This window comes from Macrotis lagotis, chromosome 2 (genome assembly GCF_037893015.1).
Source record: "Macrotis lagotis isolate mMagLag1 chromosome 2, bilby.v1.9.chrom.fasta, whole genome shotgun sequence".
NCBI classification, from domain to species: Eukaryota; Metazoa; Chordata; class Mammalia; order Peramelemorphia; family Peramelidae; genus Macrotis; species Macrotis lagotis.
Window position 1 is genome coordinate 297947847 of NC_133659.1, and position 12307 is coordinate 297960153.

The 12307-nt window shown below is 39.8% G+C and overlaps 1 protein-coding gene across 2 annotated transcripts in view; it reads left to right on the top strand.

The window, feature by feature from the left end:
- Window positions 1-8: 8 nt before the first annotated feature.
- The window catches only part of METTL25 (methyltransferase like 25), a 178068-nt gene continuing 165769 nt past the window's right edge, over window positions 9-12307 (top strand). Inside the window, exon 1 of one of the 2 annotated variants that reach the window (XM_074226524.1) lies at window positions 9-330. In XM_074226524.1, the coding sequence (XP_074082625.1) occupies window positions 87-330 (244 nt within the window). In that variant the 5' untranslated portion in view covers window positions 9-86. The remainder of the gene's footprint in view (window positions 331-12307) is intronic. The other variant, XM_074226523.1, reaches the window with a different exon arrangement.

A 12307-nucleotide genomic window follows, 5' to 3' on the forward strand; every position in this document is an offset into this window, starting at 1 on the left:
GGCGGCTCGGCGCGCCACTCGTTAGGTCTAGCGAGCCCCGCGGCCGCTCGGGCGCCGCCTGCAGCCCGGAAGAGAGAGGGGGCGTCATGGCGGCCGCCGGCCCGCTCCCGCCGTGCGGCGACCTGGCCGCGGTGCGCGGCAAGCTGCGGGGGCTGCTGCGCTTCCTCCGCCGAGCCGTGCCCATCGCCCGCGCCCACACGGTGGACTTTTACACGGCCGGCCTGTGGGAGCGCTTCGTGGAGGCCTCCCCGGCCCGCGTGATGCGAGCGCTGCGCGCGCAGGGGCTCCCGGCGGGGGAGCGCCCCCCGGAGGCGGCCGCAGGAAGCTCAGGTGAGCGGCGCTGCCTAGCGGAGGGGCGGAGGTGTGGCGTCACGGGAAGCCGGCTGCGCCGCCGCAAGGTGGGTCGGGAAATGATTCTCTGGAGGGCAGCCCCGCCCCGCAGAGGCAGACCAGAGTCGGGGACCCCCAGGCACACCCGCGGGACCTCGGGCCAGTCACTCACCCCATGGCCTTGCAAAGACATACATGGATGAATGAATGAATGGGCATGTCACCTCTCCCCATGGCCTTGCAAAGAGATACATGGATGAATGAATGAATGAATGAATGGGCAAGGCACCTCTCCCCATGGCCTTGCAAAGAGATACATGGATGAATGAATGGGCATGTCACCTCTCCCCATGGCCTTGCAAAGAGATACATGGATGAATGAATGAATGAATGAATGGGCAAGGCACCTCTCCCCATGGCCTTGCAAAGACATACATGGATGAATGAATGAATGAATGAATGGGCAAGGCACCTCTCCCCATGGCCTTGCAAAGAGATACATGGATGAATGAATGAATGGGCATGTCACCTCTCCCCATGGCCTTGCAAAGAGATACATGGATGAATGAATGAATGGGCATGTCACCTCTCCCCATGGCCTTGCAAAGAGATACATGGATGAATGAATGAATGGGCATGTCACCTCTCCCCATGGCCTTGCAAAGAGATACATGGATGAATGAATGAATGAATGAATGGGCAAGGCACCTCTCCCCATGGCCTTGCAAAGAGATACATGGATGAATGAATGAATGAATGGGCATGTCACCTCTCCCCATGGCCTTGCAAAGAGATACATGGATGAATGAATGAATGAATAAATGAATAAGTAAATGGGCAAGTCACCTCACCCTATGGCCTTGCAAAGAGATTAATGAATGAATAAGTAAATGGGCAAGTCACCTTACCCCATGGCCTTGCAAAAAGATACATGAATGAATGAATGAATGAATAAATGGGCAAATCATCTCACCCCATGGCCTTGCAAAGAGATACATGGATGAATGAATGAATGAATAAATGAATAAGTAAATGGGCAAGTCACCTCACCCTATGGCCTTGCAAAGAGATTAATGAATGAATAAGTAAATGGGCAAGTCACCTTACCCCATGGCCTTGCAAAAAGATACATGAATGAATGAATGAATGAATAAATGGGCAAATCATCTCACCCCATGGCCTTGCAAAGAGATAAATGAATGAATGAATGAATGGGCAAGTCATCTCACCCCATGGCCTTGCAAAGAGATACATGAATGAATGAATGAATGAATGGGCAAGTCATCTCACACCATGGCCTTGCAAAGAGATAAATGAATGAATGAATGAATAAATGGGCAAGTCACCTCTCCCCATGGCCTTGCAAAGAGATACATGAATGAATGAATGAATGAATGATAATGAATAAATGGGCAAGTCACCTCACCCTATGGCCTTGCAAAGAGATGAATGAATGAATGAATGAATGAATAAGTAAATGGGCAAGTCACCTTACCCCATGGCCTTGCAAAGAGATACATGAATGAATGAATGGGCATGTCACCTCCCCATGGCCTTGCAAAGAGATACATGGATGAATGAATGAATGGGCATGTCACCTCTCCCCATGGCCTTGCAAAGAGATACATGGATGAATGAATGAATAAATGGGCAAGTCACCTCACCCCATGGCCTTGCAAAGAGATAAATGAATGAATGAATGAATGGGCAAGTCATCTCACCCCATGGCCTTGCAAAGAGATAAATAAATGAATGAATGGGCAAGTCACCTCACCCCATGGCCTTGCAAAGCGATAAATAAATGAATGAATGAATGAATGGGCAAGTCACCTCACCCCATGGCCTTGCAAAGAAATAAATGAATGAATGAACAAATGAATAAATAAGTAAATGGGCAAGCCACTTAACCCCATGGCCTTGCAAGGAAATGAATGAATGAATGAATAAATAAATAAATAAATAAATGGACAAGTCACTTAACCCCATGGTTAAAGAAATGAATGAAAAAATTAAAAAAAATAAATTGATTGATTTAATGCTCACCAAGTTCTTGGCAGTGGACTCTGGAATCAGATGACTTAAATTTCAATCCTAGAGCACATAGGAGGACCTAAGTCACAGACACTTAATAATATTTCCCTAGCTGTGTGACCTTGGGCAAATCACTTAACCCCATGGCCTTACAAATGAATGAATGAATGAATGAATATTTTGATTTATTATATTGATTATTATTGTATTGATTTAATGCTCACAAAGTTAATCAGATGACTTAAATTTCAATCCCAGATCACATTACTTAGTAGGCATAACTCTGGCTAAGTCATTTAAACTCCTGGACCTGGGCTTCCTCATCTGTGAAATGAAGGAATAGAGGCATATGTCTCCAGTGGTGGATGTATGCTCAATCTAAACAAAATAATGGAAAGTAATTCCCCACCCTCAGGTAGTCAGTCGCCAGTTATTAAGAGTTGGAAATGCAAAGAGAGGCACAAGACAGTCTCTGTCGTCAAGGAGCTTACAGTCTAACGAGGAGACCACATGCAAGCCAATATGGACAAAGCAAGTCATCCACAGGATAAACAGGAAATAATTTACAGAGGGGAGACCCTGGGAATAAGAGGGTCCATCCATTTTCCTGTAGACAAAAGGTAGGATTTTAAATTAAGTAAAAATAAATTAAATTAAAAAATTTTTAAATGAAGGTAGTATTTTAGTTGGGAACTTGCAATCTACTGAGAGAACACATTTTACTGTGAAAGCATAGATTTCAAAGCTGAAAGAAATCTATGGAAATCAACTGGCCCAATTCTTTCATTTTACAGATAGGGAAACTGAGGCCCACAGAAGTTAAGTGGTTTGTCTGATGTCACCTTCTTGGTAAGAATTGACCCTCAGATCAAAGAATCATCTAGTGTCTGGGCTGCTAGATAGAGCTGGATAGAGCATCAGCCCTGGAGTCAGGAGTTCCTGAGTTCAAATATTCAAATCTGGTTTCAGATACTAATAATTACTTAGCTGTGTGGCCTTGGGGAAGCCACTTAACCCCATTTGCCTTGCAAAAACTAAAAAAAAAAAGTCACCTAGGCTCATAGTTTACAGCCACAGAATTGTAACTAGCAATGCCTTTATATTTTCATTTAAATCCAAATATTTTGGGGGCTAGGTCAGGTGTGGTGTACAGGAGTTTCATAGGAAATATAAGACTACTGGGAAGAAGCAGGTCCTCCCTTCTCTCTCTTTCCTCTGCCCCATTCCCTGGTCCTCTTACCTTGTTCCCAACCCCTGATCTCTTCCAGTGCACTGGACACTTTAAAGTATTGAAGCCATGGACCTGACTTTCCATGTCAGTGCCCTTGTTAAAAACTCCATCTACTCTATCCAAATTATTTTTCTACCCAAGATTTTTCAGAGTCAAGAACTTTTTTAATGTCAAGACATTTCATGAACCTAGAAATGACTTATACGTATTGATTGAAAAATGCATAATGATGGAAACTTGGGAAGCAAATGACATTTAAAATGAATTTATAGTTTATTCATCAGAGTAGCATCTCTCTCTCTCTCTCTCTCTCTCTCTATATATATATATATATATATATATATATTTGACTTAAATATTCATAATACAATGCAGTGTATCTAATTTATGATACACACATATGACATACTACTTGATTGGGAAATACAGAACCAAAAACCAGTCCATAGTGTATATGTGGACCATTAGATTCATTATAATCCAATCTTTGGTCCCTCAGATTGAGAACCACTTATCTAGCTCAATCCCTCCCCCATTTTGTTTTGAGAGAATCTAGGATATTTGAAAATTAACTTTCTCTCTCAAGGAAAGAGTAGAGGGTTACAGATTTTACAGATTTAGAGCTAGAAGGTACCTTAGAGTTTATATACTCTATTTAAAAAAAAAAGAAACTGAGGCCCAGAGATGTTAAGTGAGCTGCCAAAAATCAAATAGATAGTAAATAGCTAAGTTGCTGTTTATACTCAAATCCTCTATTTATACCTTACAATTTAAACTCCATGGTAGAGCTTCACCCATGGATGTGGAGGGTTTGGGAGAAGACATGTTGCCCTGGAACTTTGCCTATGAGCTAATGCTGATCTAACCTGACTTGTCTTTATTATTATAAATCATTGTTGAGTCTTCACTTTGTGCAGAGGACCAACAGGGAGACCTCTGAATAAATTGTGGATAACATGGTTGTTTTGCTCAAGGGACATAGCTATGAGAAGACAAATAAAACAAAAGAAAAAAGAAAAAGCTTCAATGAAAATGATAAGATGGTGATCCCCAAAAGTACAGAAAATCAGATTTCTACACTGGTTTTCTAGGACTTTGGACAGGCTGAGACTATGATTCTACATCTACAGCTAGGAAGGACTTTCAAGAGCATCTTGTCCAGAGTCCTTAGTCTCTTTTTGTGTCTTGGATCCCTTGGACAGCCTGGTGAAGCCTAAGGACCTCTTCTCGCAATATTGTTTTTCAATGCACAGGATTACAAAAGAAACTTATAGATTGACATACAGTGAACAAATTTTTTTTTTCTTAAAGTCCACACATTCCAAGTTAAGAACTCCTAATGTAGAGTAAGTAACTTGCCCAAGGTCTTACAGGTGACAAATGTCAGAGGCAAGTTTGGAATTGAGGTCTTCTGTCATTAGTGCCAGAGTAATAGGATGAATTCTGTTTTCTAGGTTATCTGTTGAATAAGTATTCTTTGTTTTTATTTTTAATATTTTTTAGGTTTTTGCAAGGCAAACGAGGTTAAGTGGCTTGCCCAAGTCCACACAGCTAGGTAATTATGAAGTGTCTGAGACCGGATTTGAACCCAGGTCCTCCTGACTCCAGGGCCGGTGCTTTATCCACTATGCCACCTAGCCGCCCCTGAATAAGTGTTCTTTGAAAGAATGTGGTGGGGGCAATTCCAAGAGAAAACAGAATAAAAAGAGAGTACAAAACTAGAGTAGCTAGGTATTGCCTTAGTGCCTGGAGTTCCCAAGTTCAAAAACAGTCTCACATTCATCCTAGCTGTGTGACCTTGGGCAAGTCCTTTAACCTTGGTGCTCTCTGTTTCCTCATTTCTAAAATGAGTTGGAGAGGAAGGCCAAACTATTTCATTTTCTTTTCCAAGAATGCTCCAAATGGGGTCACAAAGCCAGACACAACTGAACAATAATAACAAAAAGAAGCTAGAAATCCCATCTAGTATCTGGAGTTGGAAGGGAAGAAGCATGGGTAGGGAAGAAGCACCACTGAATTATCTAGAATGAGATAAAAGATAGAAGACTCTTCCCATGGGAGAAAGCTCGACATGAACATAAGCAAAGAAGCTTCCTGTGTTTCAAGGAACGATGATGTGTTTCTCAAGATTCCGTCAGGAGAGAGGGCATCCATCATTTGCCAGAAGAAGAAGAGATGACTAGAATAGGCTCCTGTCTCTTTGCTGAATAAAACTATGACCACATGTGAGAATCACATCAGAAATAGAGCTATCAGTTGTCTTCCTGGAGTCTGTGGCTCTGGTGTGATTGAGAATCTCCTGGATCCCAGGAAACCTGATAACCACTCTCCCCTTCTAGTGGTTAATATGGTGATGATGGATACCACCAAAAGGAATACAGAATGCATTTGTAGGAACTCTGAATCCCTGGGCAAGCAACTGAAGACGGTAAAGAAACAAGTGGTATTATCATCAGGGACTTGACAAATATCAAGAAACATGGACATACAGAAAAAAAAATGAGGGGAAAAGGGGGATAGTATTTGAAACTGAATCTCTGTTAGGCACAACATTTTGTTTTAAGTGTTTCTTAAACTTAACATAGTGGTCTCAACACTACCCTGCTTGTCTGTTTTCTCTTATGAATTCATTTCTGCTTTCTTCTTTTCATTTTAAAACTTATTTGATTGATGCTCCCCCCCCATCTTTCTTTTATTTTTTTAATCACTATCATTCTCCTCTTTTCCTTAAAACAGTCCTCCCTCTGTTGTAGGTATACTTAAGGAAAACAAATGCATGTATTAGTCATGGAAAATGTCTTTCATTCTGTCCCCCCCAGTCCATCTTCTTTCTGGCTATAAGTAGGAAAGCATTCATTATTTTCAGTTTTCTGGAAATGACTGTTACAAGGATCAAAAATGTTTTCTTTCAAAATATTAACTGTATGAATTGTTCTCCTGAATCTGTTCACTTCATTCTTCTCCCTCCCTTCTTTCCCTGGTTTCTTTGCATCTGTCTGTCATTTTTTTCCTCATAGCACGAATATTGCATTATATTTATATTTCTTTCAACTTTTTCCCTAATAAATGGGCATCCTCTTTTAGTTCTTTGCTAAAAACAAATAAAAAAACCCAACAAAAACAGCAAAAATGCTGTGATTAATTTTTTTGTACACATATCTTTGATTTCTTTGTGGCATAGGCTTAGGAATGGTACTACTGGATCAAAGGGAATTCTAGTGACTTTTTTTTAGTATAATTCATGAAATGATTAAAAAAAACCCATTATCAACTTACTTTGTCCCATTCAGTATACTGACACTGATGTTACCGATACATAAGCAAGATAGTCCTACTTTCAATGAGCTGGTAGTCTAACTGAGGGAGACAAGAAATAAAACGATTTAGTTTTAGAATGGATGAAAAATCCTGGAAATAGCAAGAATCAAAACAGTGGGGCAGATGATAAAACTCAGAGCCTGTGGTCTATTTGGCAGATTGGGTGCCAGTGCCTAGGTACTGGTAGGCAATGCAGCAAAATAAGGTAAGGCCCTGAAGATCTAAGGAAGGAGTGGCAGGACAGATAATGAGACCTGGAGGTTTTCCATCTTACCAAAAAGATTGTAATTGGTGGTTCTCTGATCAAATAAAAAAGATTTTATATAAATAAAATCAATACACCTAGTGTGACAAAGATAGCTGTTTATTTGGAACAAAACAGTCTGCATTATAAACTCCTAAGTCAAGTTTTTGTAGCCAAATTACAGAAGGATTATACAAGTTTGTAAAGAAATGTATAAGACTGGGGTCGCTAGGTGCCGCAGGGGCGGCTAGGTGGTGTAGTGGATAAAGCACCAGCCCTGGAGTCAGGAGTACCCGGGTTCAAATCCGGTCTCAGACACTTAATAAATCCCTAGCTGTGTGGCCTTGGGCAAGACACTTAACCCCGTTTGCCTTGAAAAACCAAAAAAACAAAAAAAAAGCCCCTAAAAAAAATGTATAAGACCAAGAACCATTCTCAAGTGGCAGAAGGTTATGAACAAATATTTATCAAGTGAAAATTTATAGTCATTTATATTTATAGTCATAGAAGAACTTTCTGTAAATCACCAATAACAAGAGAAATGCAAGTGAGAACAACTTATAACTCTTGAGTTTCTCTTCACAACCAGCTAGTTAGCAAAGATGATACAAGTATATTAAAATAGCTGGTGGATCTGTGAATTTGTCCAACCAAGTTAGAAAACAATTTAGAATGCAACCAAAAAAAAAAAAAAAGACTAGAACCATACTCTTCTTTTTTTTAAACATTTTAACATTTTGTTTTCCAATTATATACAATAGTGATATATACCCATCATTTTTTGCAAGGCTCTGAATTTTACAATCCCCCCCCCAAGAAGGCTGTCTGATAGTCTCTACATTGTTTCCATGCTTATACATTGGTGTAAAATGAATGTGTTATGAGAGTAAACATAACCCCCCCCCAGAAGATGAGAAACCTAAAAAATAGAGAGAAAGAAAAAAAATTGTACTTCAGTCTGTGTTCAGATTTCATTGGCTCTGTCTCTGGGGTGAGTTGCTTTCTTTATCATAAGTCCACCAGAGAAGTTGCTGCAGTATTTTTTTCACAGTTGCTATTACTAGCTGTATTTCCCTTCACTCTATTTCTCCCCACTCTTATTTATTCTATTCAATTCTATTCTATTCTATTCTATTCTATTCTATTCTATTCTATTCTATTCTATTCTATTCTATTCTATTCTATTCTATTCTATTCTATTCTATTCTATTCTATTCTATTCTCTCTCTCTCTCTCTCTCTCTCTCTCTCTCTCTCTCTCTCTCTCTCTCTCTCCCTCCTTTTATCCTAGCCCTGTCCAAAAGTGTGTTGCATCTGAGTACCCTCTCACTCAATCTTCCCTCTCTTCTATCACCTATTCCTCCCTTCCCTCCTCCCATTCCCCCTCATCCCATCCCTTTCCTCCCCTTCTTCTTCAGGGAAAGACAGATTTCCTCTCCCTATTAAGTGTGTATGTCATTTCCTCCCTAAGCCATTTCTGATGAGAATGAAGGCTCACTCATTCCCGCTTGCCTTCTCCCTTTTCCACTCCATTGAAAAAACCTTTTCTTGACTCTTATGTGAAATTTCTTAGCTTCTTCTTCTTCATCTCCTTTCTCTTCCTCCCAGTATTTTCTTTTATCACCCATTGATTCATCTTTTTACTATATTATGCCATTATATTCTGCTCCTTCCTATGTCCTGTCTATATATGCTCCTTCTAACAGCTCTTATAAATGAGAAAGTTCATATGAGTTATCAATATCTTCTTCCCATGAAGGAATACAAACAGTTCTACATCATTAAGTTCCTCATAGTTGGTCCTTCTCTTCCACTCCCTCTATGGTTCACCAGCGTCCTGTACTTGGAGATCAAACTTTCTGAAGAACCATACTCTTTGACCAGCTGTTTCCTCTAGTAGGAATATAACCCAAGGAGACTAAAGCCAGAAAGGAAAGTCCTATCATCTATCTGTCTATCTAAATATAAATATATAAATATTGAAAGAACTCCATTTTGGTCACATCAAAATTGAAACAGATTGTACAACTAGAGCAGTTGGTTAACTCAAAAACTCAATTGTGGTATGGGAATGTAAAGAACCATTATTATGCTCTAAGAAATGATGATTATGGAGAATTAAGAGGACCTTGAGAAAATCTGAACGTCTATAGGGTGAAGTCAACAGAACCAGGAAAGTATTGCACTTGGTGACTGAAATAAAATGACATTGAACTCTATAGAACTGTATTATGCCGGCTTTGTCCTGGAAAAGATTGGAGGAAATGCACCCCACTCTTTTCACTGCAAAGTTGGGGGATAGTAGGTATGTAATATTGCACATGCCATCAAATATATCTATTATCTCACTATTAAGTGAAATATTATTTATAAAACATTTAGAACATAGTAGATTCTATGTAAATGCTTATTCCCTTTTCCTTCCCCTTTATGTGTTTGTTTGATTGACTTTTGTTTTTGTTTTTATTGTTCACTAGGGAAGGTGACATACATAAGTGTGTAGGGGAAGGGATGTATATTTGGAAATGTATAAAAACAAAAGGCATTAAAAAAAAATGGCAACAACAAAAGACCTGGGATTTTAGTAGACAGGCTCCAATAGTATAAATTGAAAAAAAAATTAATGCAATTTTAGACTGAATCCACAATGGTCTCTTGTAATACTTTACTCTGGTGCAAATGAGAAGTCTTGCCTTCGATTTTGGTACAGATTTTTAGGAAGGATATTGCCTGGATGCCTCCAATGGAGGATGATCAACCTAGTGAGGTTCCTGGAGAACATAGGAATTGCAAATATTTAGCTTGAAGAAGAAAAGACTTGGCAGAAGGCCATGATTACAGTCTTTGAGTATATTAAGATTTATCTTATACTTAGAAACTTGACTTGGTCCTCTTGGCCCTATTGTATAGAACCAGAAGTCTTTGTGGAAGTTGCAGATGTTGGATTACAACACTTGGAAAACCTCTATTTGGAGTGATCTCTCCTGGACTCAAGTGCACCACTTTGGAATGGAGTAGGCTTCGCATCCAAAGAGTTTCAAACTCAGATGACCCTTTGTGGAGGTCCTTTTCAGATTAGAGTTGGACTTGATGACTTCTGAGATTGCTTCCAAATCTCTGGTTCTCTGGACCTCTAATAAGCTAAGAAAGAGATAAGTTCCAGCCCCCAGTCCTCTCTTGGATCCCAATTTGGTGGTCCCCAGTTTGATAGACAATTTACAGAATACCACCCTGGGTTGACCCAGTGTTCAGTGTCAGGGTCCAGTTCAAGCATTGGCAGGAAATTCCTGGTATAGCTACCCTGAATTCTTCATGCTGCAGCTATGTTCTGTTTTCTCTTTGTATTCATTGGAGATGGAAAACAGCTGGTCACCATTCTTTATACAATAACCTTTCATAAACTCTAAGCCTGTTAACATGCCCTCCCCCCTGACTTCTCCAGAATAAATAATTTCTGTTCTTTTAGCCTTTTCTCAGAAGTACTATTTTTCTAAGCCATTAATAATTTTAGTGGTTCTTTGAAACTCCTTCAAATTTCCTATATTCCTTCAAGTTATTAAGCCCAGAACTGGTCACGACACTATATTCTAGTAAAAGTTTCACCATTCTAAATGGAGTAGAAGAATTATTTAGCTTTTCACGCATGATAGAAATCCATCTATCATTGAGTCAACAAGGGTTTATTAAGCATTCACTATGGGCCACCGTTGTTTTAAGTAGAAGGGTTAGAACAGTCTTTGGCCTTGAAGGGCTTACATTTTAATGGGAGGGTGGAGTGGAGAAGGGGCAAGGTGTAAATAAATACATTGTTTAAGGATAGAATATAGTGAATGGGAATTATGTGTTAGTTCCATTTGAAGGATGCTGCATCCACATTTGTTGGGCTATATGACTCTTATAATGAAAGTAGATTCTGGTCACCTATTAGGTAGCATTCTTGTTCAGTTTTTAGTAAGAGTCCTGTGTTTTATTGCTTTTCCAATCCACAAAGTCCCTAGTTGCCTTAAGAAGGAGGTTAGAGAAGTTAGACAAGATTTCTATCTTTTAAAAATAAATGTAAGCCAGTTATTATACACTAGGACCTAGTTATATCGGCATTCACGGTAGAGCAGAATTTATTATTAGGGTGTATTCTTGGATCCTATTCAATGATGTCTAGCCATTAAAATGCCAAAAAGATCTCATTAGGAGATGATTACTATTAGGTTATGGACATGAGGACATCATTATAGCAAAGCACTAATGAGAATAAGAATAAGCCATAGGAAAGATTTTTTTCTTACATAAATAACAGAGAAAAGCACTTTGGTCTTATAGACAAATGGTGTTAAGTTTCCTGAGGAGTCATTATTAAAGGAGGTTCAGAAACTAACATTTTTTGTCACTAAATCCATAAGTGGCACAGCTCTGGAGTCAGGAAAACCTAGTTCATATTTGGAATCAGACACTTAGTAGCTGTGTGACCCTGAGGAAGTCACTTATCCTCTGTTTGCTTTAATCCATTGGAGAAGGAAATGACAACCCACTCCAGTATTGCCACTAAAACCCCCGGACAGCATTGGGGTACTGCGGTCTCCAGGATGACAAAACTTTGGACATCATTTGGACATAAAGAACAGCAACAAAAACAATCTGTCTATTTTCAATTTTTTTCATTGGTGCCAGCATTTATACCCTCCACTGGTAAGGCCTCTTGTACCCCTCAGTGGTTTACATGAGTTCCCCAACAGTCCATCACTAAGAGCTCGGGCCAGCGCTGGAAAGGAAGGGCATGCCCATGGAGGCCCAGAAGACAAGCTCTCCTGGGTTTTAGCTGTAAAGGCTTGTGCTGAAGGTCCTCTGACAACTGTCCTTCTAATCAAGGACCTGCCCAGTTAAGTTCCGAGCCTCACTACTAGGTGCGCCCAGCGAACCATATTCACACTAATAACTACACTGAAGAAGAAAATTGCCTTCAGAGCAGATTAGTTCCCTTACCAGGGTTTTGGATTGTTAAAATAGTTTGGAGAATGGTTTCTGAATGCCTAAAATGTATGATTAAAAACAGACATATTCATTGTCTTCTTGACAATACATTTTCAAAATGTCCATTAGTAACGTATGATAAATATGGTTTCCTGTTAGCTTGGGAACAGCAGTTGAATTACAGACTAT